The sequence below is a fragment of the Ylistrum balloti genome, unplaced genomic scaffold (genome assembly GCF_031769215.1).
Source record: "Ylistrum balloti isolate Yb309-2 unplaced genomic scaffold, AGI_CSIRO_Ybal_v1 Utg370236, whole genome shotgun sequence".
Classification (NCBI taxonomy): Eukaryota; Metazoa; Mollusca; class Bivalvia; order Pectinida; family Pectinidae; genus Ylistrum; species Ylistrum balloti.
Window position 1 is genome coordinate 408939 of NW_026782193.1, and position 19243 is coordinate 428181.

The 19243-nt window shown below is 36.3% G+C and overlaps 3 protein-coding genes across 3 annotated transcripts; 2 read left to right on the forward strand and 1 right to left on the reverse strand.

Moving 5' to 3' along the window:
• Positions 1-200: 200 nt before the first annotated feature.
• On the reverse strand, positions 201-2539 carry LOC132552105 (sporozoite surface protein 2-like). The gene is made up of 3 exons (XM_060216249.1): positions 2490-2539; positions 1290-1383; positions 201-1076 (listed from the first exon to the last, which is right to left on the reverse strand). Exons 1-3 carry the CDS (start codon positions 2537-2539, stop codon positions 201-203), a joined length of 1020 nt encoding a protein of 339 aa, XP_060072232.1.
• An 8224-nt stretch (positions 2540-10763) lies between these two features.
• Positions 10764-11728, forward strand: LOC132552096 (uncharacterized). The gene has a single exon (XM_060216239.1). It carries the CDS (start codon positions 10774-10776, stop codon positions 11659-11661), a length of 888 nt encoding a protein of 295 aa, XP_060072222.1. The 5' UTR covers positions 10764-10773; the 3' UTR covers positions 11662-11728.
• Positions 11729-14122: 2394 nt separating this feature from the next.
• LOC132552084 (small ribosomal subunit protein bS16m-like) lies at positions 14123-18922 on the forward strand. Its single transcript, XM_060216224.1, has 3 exons — positions 14123-14216; positions 16490-16745; positions 17978-18922. The coding sequence occupies exons 2-3, from the start codon at positions 16490-16492 to the stop codon at positions 18103-18105; spliced, it is 384 nt and encodes a 127-aa protein (XP_060072207.1). The 5' UTR covers positions 14123-14216; the 3' UTR covers positions 18106-18922.
• Positions 18923-19243: the final 321 nt, after the last annotated feature.

Here is a 19243-nt window from a genome sequence, read left to right on the forward strand (position 1 = left end):
CCACGTCCCTATTTACATCGGTCGGGAAACTCGGAAACAGATTTGTTTTTCTTATCAAAAAACCTTGTAAATAAATAACCATGTATAAAGCTTCATCAGATGATAAGATATACACCACGATGAAAATAATATCGGAAATGTCTTTCTCTGTGTTCCTCACTACACTACACACAAGCTCTACTGCTCTCCAGTATGTTACTCTAGACACAGGATTGGTTACGTTGAAACCGTCTCCACCTTAATTCTGTCATAGTTCGAGCTTGTCGGGTTTGTTCTGGTTGGAGTTTGCTGGGTTCTGTCGTGGTTGGAGTGTGGTTGGAGTTTGTCGTGGTTGGAGTTTGTCGTGGTTGGAGTTTGCTGGGTTCTGTCGTGGTTGGAGTTTGTCGTGGTTGGGGTGTGTCGGGTTCTGTCGTGGTTGGAGTTTGCTGGGTTCTGTCGTGGTTGGGGTTTGTAAAGTTCTGTCGTGGTTGAAGTTTTTCGGGTTCTGTCATGGTTGAGGTTTGTCGGATTTGTCGTGGTTGGGGTGTGTTGGGTTCTGTCATGGTTGGAGCTTGTCGGGTTTGTCGTGGTTGGAGTTTGTTGGGTTCTGTCATGGTTGGGGTTTGTTGGGTTCTGTCGTGGTTGGGGTTTGTCGGGTTTGTCGTGGTTGGGGTTTGTTGGGTTCTGTCGTGGTTGGGGTTTGTCGGGTTCTGTCGTGGTTGGGGTTTGTCGGGTTCTGTCGTGGTTGGGGTGTGTTGGGTTCTGTCGTGGTTGGGGTTTGTCGGGTTCTGTCGTGGTTGGGGTTTGTTGGGTTCTGTCGTGGTTGGGGTTTGTTGGGTTCTGTCGTGGTTGGGGTCTGTCGGGTTCTGAGGTGGTTGGTGTGTGTCGGGTTCTGGCGTGGTTGGGGTGTGTCGGGTTCTGTCGTGGTTTGGGGTTTGTCGGGTTCTGTCGTGGTTGGGGTGTGTCGTGTTCTGTTGTGGTTGGAGTTTGTGAGGTTCTGTTGCGGTTGGAATTTGTCGGGTTCTTTCGTGGTAGGAGTTTGTCAGGCTCTGTTGTCCAACCACGACAGAGGCTGGGGTATATCGTTGTGATTCTGTCTGTATGTGCTAAATGATTTTATACTTGAGAATGACGCTAGTGTTTACATTGTGTGTTATCCTGGTATGTTGACACTTCTGTAAAAGACTGTGATAAAGATGTTTACCACTATGCTTTATTCCTGATTAATCTGATTGAAAGAATTGCTTACAAGGGATTTCTCTGCTGCCATTGACTGAGAGCTAAATATGGATTATGTATCAATATCAAACAACATCATCCCGATCAAAAACTGTCACATTTTCGTCTTCGTCAGAAACTTCAGGGCTGTCTCTTATTATCTCCTCCATTTGTAGTCGGTCATACCTGAAATAGAAAGAAAATACCATAAATGTATCACAGTAGAGAGTAGATATATTACATTGTCATATGATATTTTGCTACAGAAACACTAGATAGGTTTCACAGTAGAGAGTAGATATATTACATTGTCATATCATATTTTGCTACAGAAACACTAGATAGGTTTCACAGTAGAGAGTAGATATATAAAATAGTGATATCTTAATTTGCTGTAGATTTCTTACTTTTATGTACATAATTACTTTTGTTGAACGATCAAATGAACGGCCATATCAATACTAAGTAGTTTATTACATGGACTTGTTCAAGTTTATATTTATTCATTTCGACACATTATCTATCATGTGAAATTGAGTTTTTTTAGTCACAAATGCTTCAGAAAATGCCATTTATATTGGCTTTCTAATGCACTTAATTCTTCAGGTCAATTTCACACTTTCCGTGTAATGCGTTGGTATTTCAACAAATAAAATGAAATTCACTTTACACAAGTCTATAAATAGTTAGGGAAGTTATCTATTGATAGTATTAAAATTGGATAGGTGTTTTGTGTGCAGAATGTAAAAACAGTTACTACACTTAGTCTAGATGTGGTGATATACTTTGTATCTAGTGACTCCTAAAATAACCTTAAATCTGATACTACAGCTTTCAAAGACAATGAAAATTTGGAGAAAACTTCAAACACAATAAAAATTAAGAGAAAACTGATAATTTATTTGCAGGACTGGTCCAGTCCACTTATATTACTTTTTCCAATTGTACAAAGGCAACACAAATGTTTACTTCCTTTCAGTAAAAAAACATAATTGTAGTTTTAGCCAAAGACCGACCAAAATCAGACGTCAGTGACGCCAATGTCCTAGATGATTGAAACCTAGGAAGCAACACTGGGGAATCCAAAGTGGTTGAAATAATGTCAACAAGAGACAACATGTGTGTAAATTATCTCACCTGCTTCACAGCTCAACTTCTGCACAATGGAAAGTTTTTTGTCCAGGAAGGCCACATAGATACAACATGATAGGTGATTACTGAAGTTGGAAAATTCCTTCAATATTTGTTTGCTGTCCCCTTGAAAGTAGATCAATTAGGTCACTAATGTGTACATTAATGGTACCACTTCATCCCAGCTTGCTACAGACCCAGTATTAGTCATGTGGGAATGTTGGTCATTAAGAGGCCAATTAAACACATTTGACCTATTATTTTGAAAGTGGGTCAAAGTCATTCATTGGATCAAAGTTGGTAACCCTTCATCCAAGCACAATACTGGCCTGGAAATGCTACAAGTCCTGTGCCTGTTATTTCAAAACTTCAATACATATGACCATGGTGACCCTGAAAGTATCATACTTTAAGCCCCATAATATAGCTCTGAACCTTGTAGTTATTCTTAAGTAATATAAAGATTTTGACATATCAGCCTTCTGCCACCTTGAATATTGGTCAAGGTCATTCATTTGAACAAACGTGACAGCCCTTCATCCTATATCATGATCCTGGTCTTCTGTGTTTTAGAGAGGAAACTGCTTAAAGTAAAAAGTTGCCGCCCTCTGATAAACGCCGCACCACACCATTATGTATCAAGCTCACTAGCACGGTGAGCAGGGGAGCTAAAACATGGTACCCAAAAAATTCAATATTCATAATTTTCAATACTTATGAATTTATTCTGAACCGCACCACTATTCAAATGAATTAGTTTGTGACATGCAGATTATGACAAGCTACAGACACTTGTATCCCCCAGCAATTTCTACTAACTGCATTCTCTCAGAACTCTACAAAAGACCTACCAATGATAGTTGTAGCACCTTCCAGTACAAAGTCAATTTTTTGTTTCCAAGTATGTTAAAACAAAACCAAGTTTTCAAAAATGAGTCCATTGTTGACATGAAAAAAAAAACAAATGAGCTTAACAAAATGTTTATTTAAATCAACAATATAAGATATTACATGTGCTTTGATTCCTGAGTAATATCTCATCTACCAATCTCATTCACTTAAATTTTACAAAATTAATTGATGCAATTTATCAACTGTAGAAATAATCAGATGATAAGAAGTGTTTCTTGGTTATTGGAAAAAAGTTATTTAAAGATTTTCAATGCACTTGAGCTATGACATTGAAAGTGGGTCAAGGTCATTCATTTGAACAAATTAGGCAATCCTTCATTGCAGCAACATGCCAAATATCAGTACCCTGGGAATTTCGACTGTGGAGATGAAGTAATTTTGAAGGAAAAGTTGTTGCCGTATGACAGACATCCCAACATGAAAAAGCTTAATATTTAGACTTCAGGCAGATGAGTTAATTAATAGAATATTTTTTCTCTCACAGAGTGGAAACTTTTTCACTGATGATTACATAGTGTTTCTGGTCAATATGAAAATTCAGTGCGTAATTCATGTCATCTACAATAAAAGAACAACATATGTATCTCCCTCAGTTGATAAAAAACAACATATGTATCTCCCTCAGTTGATAAAAAACAACATATGTATCTCCCTCAGTTGATAAAAAACAACATATGTGCCTACCTCAAGTTGATAGATGATTATGAATCATACTGTATATGAGAGGACTGTAACAAAAACAGATTGTAAAGTCCAGATTCTCAATAATTGTTAAACAATAAGACAAATAGGTATTATCTATCTGAGGGATCAATATTCTCTTATAAGTTCATTATGTATTAAATGTTGAATAAATTCTAAAGATCTAGGTGTGCTGACAATATTCCTAAAATTCTTTAGAATGATTGTCCTCTGTATAAACATAAAGCAGTACAACCAAAATATCGGTCATTTCTCAAGGACTGACGGCATTTTTTTATCATTTGTTTTTAGTTTTTACATCAGCAATTCATTCACACACAAAAAAAATGCTGTGGTTAAATGGAGGGTATAAATACACAATAGAAAACATTAAAAACAAAAGTATGAAGGAAATCTATATTAGTGAATCATAATTACAAAAATTCAATTTTAGGTAAATCCAATATTTAATATCAGGTAGCTGGAGTAATGACTAACAAACTGCTAGGTCAGGTACACTGAACAAGGAATAAATCTGGATACTGAAGCACGATAAAACTTGTACAACATACAAATAATATAAAAAAGCGAAAAATAAGTAAAATCTTGTCCTGTATAAAATGTCAAAAACTGGTTCTCATCTTCTACAAGGCTTAAAGATATGACAAAAACAAAAACTTACCCAGTATAACAACAAATCACTGGCAGTTAAAATCCCTTATAATGCCTTTTGTTGACATTGTAACGAGGGTCTGGTGGGATAAAGTTTGGTAACTTTAATATCAAAACAACAAGCTGTTAACACTAAAATGCCATCTATAATTAGAGCTAGGAGGTATCATATATCTACCTTCATACATGCCTAGTATAACAAGCATCTTACATAACATTCATATGGGATTGAGAACTCTTGCAACAAATGGTACTACAATAAAGTGTTCCCCGTCAAACTGGTAGCAATCCCATCCCTGGTAACAACCCCTGGTAACAAGCCCATCCCTGGTAATAAGCCCATCCCTGTTAACAAGTCTGACAGATGATGGGACTAAACGGTCACCTGAGTGAACTCACAAAGGGAACAAATTGAAATAAATGTGTAGTATAGAGAAAAGAAAATGAGAAAATGCTATTTGTACAGGAACAGAAGAGTTTCACTTTAAAGGGATTAAATGATTAAATTTCGATTATTTTTCCCCGTGTGTTTGGTTTCGGGCAAACATTACAATACTTAAAATTAGACTTTTCACAAAATTATAACACTCACTGAGAGAAATTGATAAAGATTATCAGCTTCAAACTAACACTAGTCGACACTCGCTGTTTTTTCTACCACCTATCGCTGTTTTGATCGGAGATAGCAGAGTTCATCACGTGACTTTTCGGAACCTCATTTCAACCCGCCGTGTAATTATGTAATAAGACAAAAGTTAATTTGCCAGCCATGTTTCAATTCTTACTTTACAATGTTTAACATATGATGATATATAATAATTTTATTAAAATCACTCAAACGGCCCTATTCTATCCCCGATTCTGCCCGTTCCTGTAAATTAATCAAAGTACTGAAAGTACTGAGAGGCTAAACGTTTTGAAAAATGTTCACAAATAACCGCTAAGCTATACTACTTTCCCCATCCTCCTACACTTTGGAATGCAAAAATTACTAAAATAAGAGAACCAGAGGCTATTTTTCTTAATTTTAAGCGATTTTATATCTTCTTTAATTCTTATTTCAAATTTAACGACAATAATGTGAATAAATCAAAATAGGTAAAAAAGAATAACAAAATACACACAACCATTTATTTATCGCCAACAAGCCAAATGACAAATAGCTCTATGATGAAGTTGACTAAATAGAACCTTTGAAATACCCAAGATGTTGCAATTACTATCCTATCAATATGAGGATTTAGACAAATCGGAAGGACTTTATACCTACTTCTTTATTTCAAATATATTGCAAAGTAATAGTCCTTACTTATTATAATTATATTTGTACTTGAGGTAAGTAAATAAGGTGTACACAGCATTTCAGGTAGATTAAAGTGTAAGTAATTACATTAAATGTATTTACATGCCTATCTTCCTTGAAGTATCATGGTTATACTTTTCTTCCAGTAATTATGTCTATAAAGACATAGTTCTTTGAGATTAAACCAGACTTCCATATATATACAAAATTTACAATATTTTCACTATAGCTACTACTATTTCTGATCTCCAACGCATTAGATAATGTCACCATGACACGCTAAATGAATAGATATGTTATGGAAATATTTCGTTCTAGTTAATTGATAATTATAAACATGAATATTTTGGGGGTTTTTTTATACGCGCTTTGTTTGAAGGAATATTTTCATTTCAAGGAACTTTGATACAAATTAACAAACCTTGAGAAATCAGCACAAACAACCTTCATCAAATAAAACTAAAAGACAAAAAATATGTTATAACAGAGTCAACATCATGATCAGTACAGTATTTAAAATATATTATTCATAAATCATGAGCACCAAATGTAACTTGCCTACGAAGCGCAAACTTTTTATCTTCAAAAACTTGAAAAAGTGTCATGGCGGTGGGTGTGAAAAACCTGAAAAAGTGTCATATCGGCGGGTGTGCGCGTTGGACGAACAGTCCAATTCGGTGACGTCTAATGAGGTAAAGTGATGTTATATATTAAGACGATCTTGCCACAACGACAAGGATTAAAACAAAATTGATGTTCTGCTTGTAAGTTTTGTTTGTTTATAAGTGTTGTTAGTTGATAATTCAAACTAAGCCCCCAGACTAGCTTCTTATCAACTCGCACGTACAGTGTTCTGTACACTTACGTCACGTCGAGAATTCCGTAAAATATATTGTTCAAAATTTATCAATAGTTCAACCACACTGTGCTTCTTTTTGAAATATATAGTAATCGTATTGTTATCAAAAAATAAACTAATTTTGGATGCTTTTAAAATAGCGATTTGAAAGATCGCGGCATTATTTACGCAAAAAAAAATGCCGCTAGAGGGCTCTAACTCTTTTCGATATTTCAGCGAATGAAAAGGCCAGGATCGGTAAATTTTGTCTGAAGGCCGTCGCAATAGGCTATGCGTACTAAGTACGTTTAGCCTAAAAAGGAAAAATTTAATCAATACTGACACAGGGCTGTATAATTATCTCCCCTTTGGTATAGATCCCATTCGAGATGTCACCACAAAGCTTTTTGGTGTATATTACATCTTGTGAAATGGATATTCCGATTGTTTTCTTTTCGTGTTAACAAAGCTGTTTTAAATTTAATAACGGTTTAATTCAGTTCAATTCTTTAATACCCTGAGCCTTGCAGCTCATCAGTTCAGAAAGACATCTACAGGTATGAACAAAAATAATACACAACATTTGGAAGAGAAATTTATCTGTTCACTACACATTGATCTCTCACACCATGCAGCCATTCGCTTCCGTTTTCTAACATATCTTGGTAACAGGATTGTAAAATATAGTTGTCAGAATGCTTTATTTTCATCCAACTTTTAGAAATACGAATTTTTATGATATGATGGTATTAACGCAAAAGACATTCATGTACATAACAAAATCAATATCAACATATCACAGTTAGTTTAGACCTATCTATAATAATTAAAGAAACAGTGCAGTTATAAATGGATTCTTGTATCTCACACAAGGATCACTAAATGCTGAAGTTAAGACACTATCTAAGTGTAATTTACATATGTGCTAACATAGCAAAACATTAAAATTGACATAATATACACTAATATAGTGTGTATTAAAAGAAACAAGACAAGCTAGTCTGGCAGACCCTAAAGTTTGAAAGAAAATAAGGATTATATAAAACAAATGACTGGGTATTTTAACAAAATTAACAATTGCACCGTATTTGAACGAGCAAGTGCTGGTGAAGGACTCAAAAGGGGAACAACTCGCACAATAGCATGTGTACAGATATTACAGGAGCAGGCCTCAGCATCCTAGGTGCGAAGCAGCCTCCGAAAAGAGTCGTAATTCTCGGCTAATCTCAGCTGATTCGGTAAGCTGTTCCAAACCTGGGAAGCTGTAAACCGGAAAGATCTTTTTCCAAACTTGGAGGTGTTCACCTTTGGAATCCTTACCAGATTATCCTGCCTAAGATTATATAATACTTCTTTCCTCTCAATAAGGCCTTGTAAAATGGATGGGAATATGCTATTTAAAATCTTAAAAACCTCAGAGGCCATACACTTAATTATTTAATACGTATTCATTCTTCCTTGAAAACTGGCCATAATGTTTAACATATGATGTTTTTAATGCAAAAGAAATTCATTAGACTCATTAAAACGGCACTATTCTACCCCGATTCTGTCGCGATCCTGTAAATCGTCGTCCGATTCTGTCGCGATCCTGTAAATCGTCGCCCGATTCTGCCGCGATCCTGTAAATTGTCGCCCGATTCTTTCGCGATACTGTAAATCGTCGCCCGATTCTGCCGCGTTCCTGTAAATTGTCGTCCGGTTCTGTCGCGATCCTATAAATCGTCGTCCGATTGTGCCGCGATCCTGTAAATCGTCATCCGATTCTGCCGCGATCCTGACCGATCCTACAAATCGTCGCCCGATTCTGTCGCGATCCTGTAAATCGTCGTCCGATTCTGTCGCGATCCTGTAAATCGCCGCCCGATTCTGTCGCGATCCTGTAAATCGTTGCCCGATTCTGTCGCGATCCTGTAAATCGTCGCCCGATTCTGCCACGATCCTGCCCGATCCCGTCAATCGTCTAACCGGTTGTTTACAAGGAAGTGATCACTGCACCGCTTTCTGACAGGTAACGAAAATATGATGTTGAATTTAGTTGATTTTATTCTGGCTCCTTTACAAGCCCGCTTGCACTGGTGACATCCTGGAACGTTCTTTATCAGTTTGTGTCGCTAAACTTGATCATTACCAACTACTCTATATGTAATAATACTGAAACCCTGATGTAAACAACAACAAACAGGCTTGTTTGTCCACCCTCGGTCCATGGTTCATAAATCACATTGACCTTTGGTTGAGATCACAGGCTAGATGCATGGCAGACTTGTAAAAATATATATATATATATGTGTGTGTGTGTGTGTGTGTGTGTATACCTAACATTAAGTCATACATTTATGTTGCTATTGTAAAGACTTGGTAATGTTTACATTGCTGTTACTGTTAAAGGTAGGACTTCATTTTGACCTTTGACAAGGGTGCCTTTATCAACATATAACTTCCTGGTAAATTTGTACATACACAGTTGGATAATTAATTGTGTAAAAATGTTCATGTAAGTGAAAATATGTTCCGATCAAATTGTTTCACAGGAATATGAGATCATTTATATTCAATATTCTTAGGTTGTATGTTGAAATCAAACACAATATCACACAGCTAATGGTAACAGAATCAAGACTCTGGTCCATCCCAGGCTGGATACAGTAGGGCTCCACTTATAATTATCAAAACCTTGCACAGTACCTTTTTGTTATAGTTAGGATCGAAGAATACTCAGGGAGACTGTACCAGGGAGGATTCTACTGATCTTAAAAAAACTGAAAAAACTGGTGTTGCAAATTGTTTATTGGTCTTCGTGTATGTAGAATGAAATGCTAATTTGGGAAAAGGAATGAAAACAGTGTCATTACCAGTACATGGACATGAACGTTTGAGTCATCACACAACATATTATAACTGAATAAACTCCTTACAATATGTTTTGAAGATGAAAAAAATTTCAATTTTGTTCAGGGTTCACCACTGCTGGTAACAATCACTTGTTATTCCCTGCCCAACAAAAACTGTCCTTCAGTCTGTTTGTCTGGATGCTGTTTTCTGCATGAGGTCTTTTGAAGGATGGGTCAGATTTTGATGAAACTTGGAATACTTGTTACCTTAATCCCTTGCCCAAGTCAGATTAGCATTGAATTCCAGGGATAGTTAATGAGGCTGCTGTGACCTGATTGACTGATTTCTTTAATCACTCTTGGACACATTTTTCGGTATGATATCTTTTGAAGGACTGGTCAGATTTTTATGAAACTTGGTTGGTACACTTGTTACCTTAATCCCTTGCCCATGTTAGATTAATGTTGAATTCCAGGGATAGTTAATGAGGCTGCTGTGACCTAATTGGTTGCGTCTATTCAGGTTTTCCTTGTTACTCACTTTAAATGTATATATTTTACAAATGAACCTGGACGGAGGATCTTGATGACTGTGTCCTTGTTTTGGAACTTGAAATTGTTTCAGTGAATTGTGCATATTCACAAATGTGGCCGATTTGATGAAAATGTATTCCAATTTATCTGTTGATAGTCATCTTTTTTAAAACCGTTTGTTTTTCCATGTGAAGGATTATGTCTCACATTGCTATTTATATATTATCAATACCTTTGATTTTTTCCTGCCAACCCTGATACATTGTTCCACCTGCATATAGTTCACCATGATTATCCTGAATGTTTATTCATGTTTATGTAATTGACCCAACAGACCTTTATAGAGAAGACTGTGTTGGTAATGCTATCCCGAGGCCTGGAAATGTTCACCTTTATCTTAAATCTTGATCTTTGCGGTATATGTGAAGTTTTTTGGAAAAGTTGTTTGAAAAGGTATCTGTGACTTTGAAAAATGTCAAGATCATTCATTTTAACAAACTTAGTAGCCATCATTCCAGCATGCAACTGACCAAATATCACTACCCAAGGCCTTTTTAGTTCTTTAGAAGAAGTTGTTTGGTGACTTTGAAACATTGAACCTTTAAAGTATGTAAGTGAAAATAAACATTAAAATCTCTATTTGTGATATTTACAGATAACACAGCAAGAAAATGAAGGCTGCCAGTGTGACGATAACTAACGTGAAACACGACGACCTTGACCTTCAGCTCCGAAGGGTCAAAAGAACTTCAGCCCCTCACTTCCACACGTCTGTCAGTGTTAATCAATCATCACATAAAACTCTGGTGCTGTTTTTTGGTTGGCTCGGTGCCAAACCACATGCCCTGGAATGTTATTTCAATTTGTATGCTGAAAAAAACATGGACGTCTTGTACATTCCTGACCAGGTGAAACTGTTTGTATGGCCACCCAATGTGGACAAATTTTCAAAGTCCTTGATAACTTTCCTTATAAACAATGAAGAAGTGAATCTGTATGGTAGTTTCCTAGTCCACGGTGTTTCCATTGGTGCTTATGTTTTCACCTGTTGTTTGATGAAAGCGGATCAACACTGCACACAGTTCGGTTCCTTTATTGACAAAGTCCATGGTGTTATTCTTGACAGCCCAACCTATGGATCGATCGAAAGAATGAGAAAAGGAGTGGCAGAGGGGCTTAGCAAAAGTCGCATCATAAAGGCTGTGATTCCAAGACTGCTGTCAGTGTATTTCTACTTCACGTGGAAGTACACCGTGGAGTTTTTTGAGAAAGCCATGCATTTCTTAGAAACACAACCATTAAATGTACCATATGCTTTTTTCTATTCCCGTGAAGATCCCATGTGTGATGCAGACGTCATCACAGATATGATTGAAAATTGGCGGGAAAGCCTGTCTATCTCTGTGATAGTAAGATTTTGGAATAAGTCTGTGCATGCTGGCCACTTACGTCATCATCCAGATGACTACAAACAAACATTTCATCAGTTTATTGAAGTTTACTTTGACAGATTGAACAAACAAATCAAAAGAATGGCAGAACTGAAATCAAAACTGTGATATTTATTATCAACAGCAGTACTAAGTGCCTTGCAGGATCATTTTAATACTACATTTAAAAATTCAAACTAGCATTATTCTTATTGATTTATTGTATTTATAATTTTGATGAAAATCATACTATGTTGTTGATTTATTGTTATTTTAATAAACTTTATTAATGTTTTGTCGTCTAATCTGCATCAGAGTCACACAGATTACTGTCAACTTGTCTCAGTGCCACACAGTTTACTGTCAACTTGTCTCAGTGCCACACAGTTTACTGTCAACTTGTCTCAGTGCCACACAGTTTACTGTCAACTTGTCTCAGTGCCACACAGTTTACTGTCAACTTGTCTCAATGCCACACAGTTTTCTGTTAACATATCTCAGCAGCAGTGTTGACTATTAATTTATCTCATTGCCACTCAGTTTTGCTATCTATGGTATACAAATATATATATTGGCCTAGGTTTTAAGTTGTTTTCATTCTAGGATGTGCCAGGTGCCTTTGGTTATAACTTGTCCATTTCTTGCTATACAGAAAAGTTCCTCATGTTGCTATGTGGTCATTGGTAACCATAGGTCACAGCGGTCAGAGTCAACACAATATCATCCTTAATTTGCTTAGTGCATTGCTGTGTCTCCATAACACCTGTGCACGCTATGCATTATGGGGGATTTTCAACAATCAGAGTGGTATTGATGAATGGGATCAGGTGTGCCAAGTTTGTCCAGACATCATGACAGTGGGATCAGGTGTGCCAAGTTTGTCCGGACATCATGACAGTGGGATCAGGTGTGCCAAGTTTGTCCGGACATCATGACAGTGGGATCAGGTGTGCCAAGTTTGTCCAGACATCATGACAGTGGGATCAGGTGTGCCAAGTTTGTCCAGACATCATGACAGTGGGATCAGGTGTGCCAAGTTTGTCCAGACATCATGACCGAGAAAACAAACAATTATTCTTAATATCTTATTGATTTGATTAGGGAGAATTCACTAAACACATCTGTACACTTTAGCTGCAGTTTTACATTTTTTAGCTCACCTGCACCGAAGGGCCAAGTGAGATATAGGGATACCGGGGCTTCCGTCGTGTGTTAATTTTTACTATATATTGTAACTATTCATGAACGACTGAGCGGATTTTAATCAATTTTGGCCTGAAGCATCTTTGGGGGAAAAGGAACCAATTTTGTGGAAAGTCTGTCAAATCTTTTAAATTTTTCGTGTTCTTTATGAATTGCAGGATATTGTCCAAAATTGGTCTGGAGCATGCTTAAGTGAAGGAAAATCTGTTTTGTATAAATGGAGGGGCTCGGCCCCCTAGGGCCAGATGGGCGGGCCTAATAGGGAAAATCTATCAAGTTCTTTAAAATCTATCTTTTTCTTATATTTGAATGCCTGGATTATGTCCCAACATGGTGTGAGACTTGCTTGGGGGAAAAAGGGATCAATTTTGTATGACCAATGGATATAGGTCCATTGGGACTAGAGGGCTGGGGCCAAATAGGGAACAAAACAAATTCTTTATTCTTTATTATGTTGGAACTGAAAACATTCTTGATGAAGAAAAGTGATGAACGTCAGAATGCCAGCCCTTAATAGTGTTGGAAATAAGCACCTGAATAAACATTCAAACGATAAACATGGGTACAATTTCGACAGGAAATTCAAATATGAAACCTTCAGATCAACATACATTACTGTATATTATGCATTGTGTGAATTAATTAATATTTTAACATGGTAACACAACTGACTAATGAAGGCAATTATTGACTTGTGCCTATCCAGGCCTTGAACTCGAAGATTTTTGGCTCCAAATTGCCTAGCCAAGAAATTTGACAATTCAACCGCCGAACTGCCTACACCACCTGGACATATACAATGTATATGGATAAGGCCAATTGTGAGATTTTGTAATACTATTACGAGAGAGGTAAAAACTACCTCAGTCTTGTTTCGTTCCTATGGTTGATGTACATGATTAAGTATACCCATTATCATCATTATTATTATCATTACATTTTAAAGATGCCACTGGTGGTAGTTAGCACTGTCGATTCATTGGAGTGGTCAGAGTCCATTCTTCACTGAATGTTTCAACCCCTAACTTAGAACAGTCTCTGGAGGGTGGGTCCACACTGGTGATCAGTCATTGTGCTCCGACTGCTGACTTCCAGGTACTATACTCTCTCTTCATCCACTCCCCACTGCAGTTATTATTGTCATTATTATTACTATTATTTTCAACAGTAATGTTTACCTAACAAATCAATGGAAAAACTTCTGTCACTGCAGACAAGATAAAAACAGTTATTTATTTATTTCATTCCAGAAGCTTGTTCAACGTCGAAACGTAGGAAAGATGTTTCGGGGAATGTTGAAATATTCCGGATATTTTGTACAATTTCCGGATCGAAATTTGTTGCACTGCACTTATAGCTCTGTGTGTCATGAACGCTTTCATCTGTGTGTTTAGCATGCTTTGAAATTCACATGGGGATATGTGTGGCAACTTATTGCAATTAGCCGATATTGACCTGCATTAATACAATCCACTTTGAAGGTAATTACACAAATGCTTTATGTACGTTATCGAGCATCCCATATGCAAACATTTTAAGTGTGATGACTGTGGAATGTCACCACCAACAGATTTGTCAATGACCTTAGCTTTCACGTACCCGCTATGTTTCAAAACAGTGTCATGCATGCATACTCCTCCATCATCGGCGGCTCGGTATATTGTGTATCACACTCGCAGGCGGCATCTTCAATTACGTATCTTCAAATACTAAATGAAGGAAATGACATCAAAAGATATGCACTAAATATGATTATAGTACATGGTTATATGAAATGTCAATTTCATACATAAAAAACGACATAGTTGTGACAATTTTACTTTATCAAGAACGACAGCTTGGTACGTTTCATACAAAGTCCATATAAAACTCTGTAGAACACATCGTGTAAAATTCCAAAATAAATGATAATGAAAAGCATGATTAATGGTGATATACATGGGACTATGATCATCCAGACTTGCTTTGTCCGGTTCCATTTCTATGTTTTAATTACTCTGGCCCCCAACACTAAACCGGCCCGTAAATAACTTGTTTTGATAAATACAAAGCAACATGTGACATATTTGTTGTTATTAACAAGTGATACAAGTTTTATGCTTACTAAATGTAATAACATCACATTGTGACAAATTTACTTATGACAATTATCATCCCTTTTTTGGAACACGACTGTCGGAGCCAATCCGATTCTCCGCCGAAAGACATTGTTATGACTTTTAAAAGTAGAGAATTAAACCCATACAATATAGAATTTCGCTGCAACTACGAAGATGTGCTCTGTGTATGGTAATAAAAAGGAAACAATGTCCCATTCGTGGGGAAATGCCCTAAAAGTACCCCTTTTCATCATTACTACTCCTTTTCGGTTCTTTTCGTGGCTTATTCCTACCGCAAATGCCATGGTTAATCGTGATGTGTCTTCAGACACTATAGCTCGAAAATAAGTTGGTGACATGAAATAATGTATTTTTATAATGATTACAATACATCATTACACCAAGTTTTATGTTGATAATTGTAAATTAGTTGAGTTGCAGAGAGATCATTTTTCTTAAATTACCTACAGGTGTAGATGTATCACACTTGGGAGCAGCATCGTGTTATTGCATGTTGATTTAATAAGGAATAATGTCAATTACAAGATAGAATTCAGCCCATAATCATTATATGACTTTTATCATAGATATATAACATGTGAGTGTCTCTGGTATTAATTTTCTCGTTACACAATATTAGGCACAGACCATGGCCAGGTAATGTGAATAAAGTTTTCTCTCATGTTCTGCTGTTACATTGTGCCTGTGCCAGCTGACACAAGCTGAGGCCCCAACTCTGTATTGCAAGCAGTATGCAGAGTACAGACTGTAAGCAAGTGTACTTGGTCACAGCATAATAATCCTTCACTACACATTTCTGATAAGATAAGACAAAGACATTCTTTATTATGACAAAGAGGTAATTACTTGGTTTATAATCTTAACTTTCACAAATATGTTTTGTAAACGCTAATGAAACCGATTTTAGTTGATAAGATTTTGTAGTCATAATTTAAGAACCCAAAGCTTTCCTCAAAGGAAAATTGCTCAATGGAAGGCTGAAACTGATGCAGTCATTAGAAAGAAATAAAAGAGATGTTCAGAAAGAATAGAAGAGAAATACCTCAAATTTTGTTGTCTATTACAAATCATACTATAGTGGCATCCGGTATAATTCTTAAATTCTAGAATCTTGGGTTTTAATGTGTTCAAAGTTTAAAAAAAATGAGAAAAATTGGTAATGGTGATGTGAATATCTTTAATGAATGTCATGTGACTTTATCAGTTTAAGCACATGTTCACCAGTGAAAGTTCCCATCACAAAAACGGGGCTGAGAGGTGACCATCTTGGATTTGGCAGTGAAATATTATTATTGCTATTTCTGCAAAGGAATGTTTAAATTTCATATCCTTAAAAGCAACAACAGAGGAGAAGAGATGAAAGAAGGGAAAAGATCCAACTTTTAAAGAACAAATAAAGATCAAACAATGGTGGGCACCAAGATCCCTCTGGGATCTCTTTTATGTTTTTAAGGGGTTTTTTTCAGTGTTGAAACCAGTTACTAAGCTTTTAAAATAATATTTATAGATTACATGGCAAACTTTCAGTGTTTTGCTAAAAATCAAGACTACATTCATTGAACATAAAACTTGGGTTTCAATGATTAAAATTAAGTACAAAGGTGCTGATTTTAAGAAATATTTTTTACTTTCAGATGCCAAGATTGGTGGACAAGAGTAAATTTCTGGTGATCAGACTGGCATTACATGGCTGTACAAACAGACCATTCTTCCATATTGTTCTGGCACGCAACAGAAGTCCAAGAAATGCTAGACCTATCGCTCAGCTAGGAACCTACGACCCCATGCTAAATACCAACAATGAACAAATGGTTTCACTTAACATGGCTAAAATAAATGATGTTCTTTGTCAAAAACCAAAGATTACAAAAACTGCAGCTAAATTATTAGGTAAGACCAAGGTATTGTGTATTAAATGTCCACTCTACTCCTCTATGTCCTCCTCTACTTGAGTTAAAGCAGGGCTTTTTTCAGGGGGTTCAGTGGAGTCAAAAAAGGCAAATTCCCAAAACTCCTTAAAATGTCTTTCACAAGTGATCATTATTTCCCAAATTGAGATAAAAAGGCATATTCCCAAATGAGCAGAAGAAAATCATCAAGTGTTGCCCTTCCCTTATGATAAATTTGATGTTATTTTAGTCGTGTTCCACGTTTATGTATATAAATATTTAACAGGTTTTACGTCCACTATTATGGCCTTTTGGCCTTTCAACGGATGAGAAAAGCTAGGAAAATAAGTAGAAAGGGAAAAAAAATGAAGCATTGGAAGAGAGTGGGACACAGACATGAGATAGATAGGGGTCGTCAATGCTACCTGACCTGTTCTTAAACTATAATTTAGTAGACAACCCTTTGGCATAGTTGTAGCCCTAGTCTAACACTTGGCACTTCACAGCAAGAGGACTGGTAAATGACTGAGAGGAAGGGAATCCTACAATAAAAAGTTTTCATATGTTGATAGTATTTTGGAAGTCCATCAAAATTACTTAATAACTCTTTTGTTTATCTAACCCTACCTTTAGGCTGGCAGTGTTTGGGGGAAAAAACACAGAAGGATCTTTATCATGTGAATTTAAGTCCCATCTGACAGACTGTTTTACATATATAAATCACAAGATCACGATAGCTAAGTGTAATGCCTGTATGATGAAGTACGAAAAATTCAGCAGTCTTGCATGAAATCTATCTGATTTCCTTTAAAATTTGTAATAAACAGTAACGTAGTGATCATGACACAAATTTTAGGCACAGCATGACAATGAGAATAATACTAACTGACCACATATTCTAGGCCTTTTAACTCTGCCTGTAGAACCAAGAATTACTTGTTACACTTATTGTACCACATATTCTAGGCCTTTTAACTCTGCCTGGTGAACCCAGAATAACTTGTTACACCTATTGTACCACATATTCTAGGCCTTTTAACTCTGCCTGGTGAACCCAGAATAACTTGTTACACCTATTGTACCACATATTCTAGGCCTTTTAACTCTGCCTGTAGAACCCAGAATTACTTGTTACACTTATTGTACCACATATTCTAGGCCTTTTAACTCTGCCTGGTGAACCCAGAATTACTTGTTACACCTATTGTACCACCTATTTGTTTCCTGTTACAGGGTTAAGTGGTTGTCTGCCTATCCATCCCCTCACTTACTTAGAAGCACATAGAGCCACAAAAAAGTCATCATCGATATCTGAGTCCAGTACACACTTGGAGGGCAATGATGAAGAAGAAGATGTGTGATAGATTTAGCATTTTTTTGACAGATGAATCCAACTGATGGATGAAGAAAGCACCACACCATGATAACTAGGACAAAACTTCACTGCCAAACGACTTTGTGTGTGTTTTGTTAAGGTTTCCTTGGTATTGTTGGGATCCAAACATAACTTTTGTTCTATGAAATAATTTACTTCATTCATATTGTTTTCTACAACACTTCAGTAGAAAGACATTGTACTGTTCAAGAACATTATTTACCAATTTAGTTTAATCAGTGAAAATTTTGACAATATATATATAGATCATGGAACATAGCCAATGTTATGAAAATGAACTTTGACCCATGGGTCATCAATGTAGATGGTCTTCATAAAAAGTCTCAAATAATTAAAAAGGTTTATCCTATATATGAAAAAGAATTCATCGCAGAGTTGCATGTCAAGGGCTTGAGTATTGTTGTAGATTTGTCAGAGAAATCAGTCTGTGTGTTTCTAGGTCCAACTCTGTAGGTCAAAGCCATGTAAGGGAGCAGGTCAGATTTTTAAAGCTGTGACTACATGTATGTGACTTTGTAAGAGAAAAAAAATCAAATTCTTCTCATGTGACTTAGAAGGTTATAAGCATTCACAGATCTTGGAGATTTCAGTGGAAAATTCATCAGTCCTTAATTTTATCTTGTGAAGTTGGAATGTGAAATATTTGCAGTTTCCTATGGAACTGTTGATATGTATATGATATACTATAACTATATAGCAGAACGTGTTGATAATGTGATGTTATGGCATTTAGGTATGGATGGAAAAGATTGTGTGAAATAAAGATGATTTGATAAATTTAACCAATCATATTTATTGATGTTTAAAGTAATGTGTACTTTATATTCATCTTTCAGTATTTCAACTCACAGATTGATAAAATTAAACAATTATGTAAAACTAGGGATGATAAACAAACCCTTTTTACAAGGTTTGTCTTTACATTCATTCCTATGGTTACTGTCATCACTGGTGTACTTGAAACATACTTGGATGCATTTTTTAGCTCACCTGTTCCAAAGGTCTGTGGGGCAGGGCCCAAATAGGAAAATTACGAAATTCGTTATTTGAACAACTTGCTCAGGAAGGAATGACAGGATTTTGGGAAGAACCATTGGGATGAC

Bases quoted from the DNA above. Each gene is read 5' to 3' on its own strand.
- LOC132552084 (XM_060216224.1), top strand. From the start codon at position 16,490: ATGCCAAGATTGGTGGACAAGAGTAAATTTCTGGTGATCAGACTGGCA. The intron at 16,746-17,977 runs GTAAGACCAAGG...TTCCTGTTACAG, and splicing joins AACTGCAGCTAAATTATTAG to GGTTAAGTGGTTGTCTGCCT.
- LOC132552096 (XM_060216239.1), top strand. From the start codon at position 10,774: ATGAAGGCTGCCAGTGTGACGATAACTAACGTGAAACACGACGACCTT.
- LOC132552105 (XM_060216249.1), bottom strand. From the start codon at position 2,539: ATGACTAATACTGGGTCTGTAGCAAGCTGGGATGAAGTGGTACCATTA. The intron at 1,384-2,489 runs GTACACATTAGT...TTTCTATTTCAG, and splicing joins GATGAAGTGGTACCATTAAT to GTATGACCGACTACAAATGG. The intron at 1,077-1,289 runs GTTTGATATTGA...TAGCACATACAG, and splicing joins TTTTTGATCGGGATGATGTT to ACAGAATCACAACGATATAC.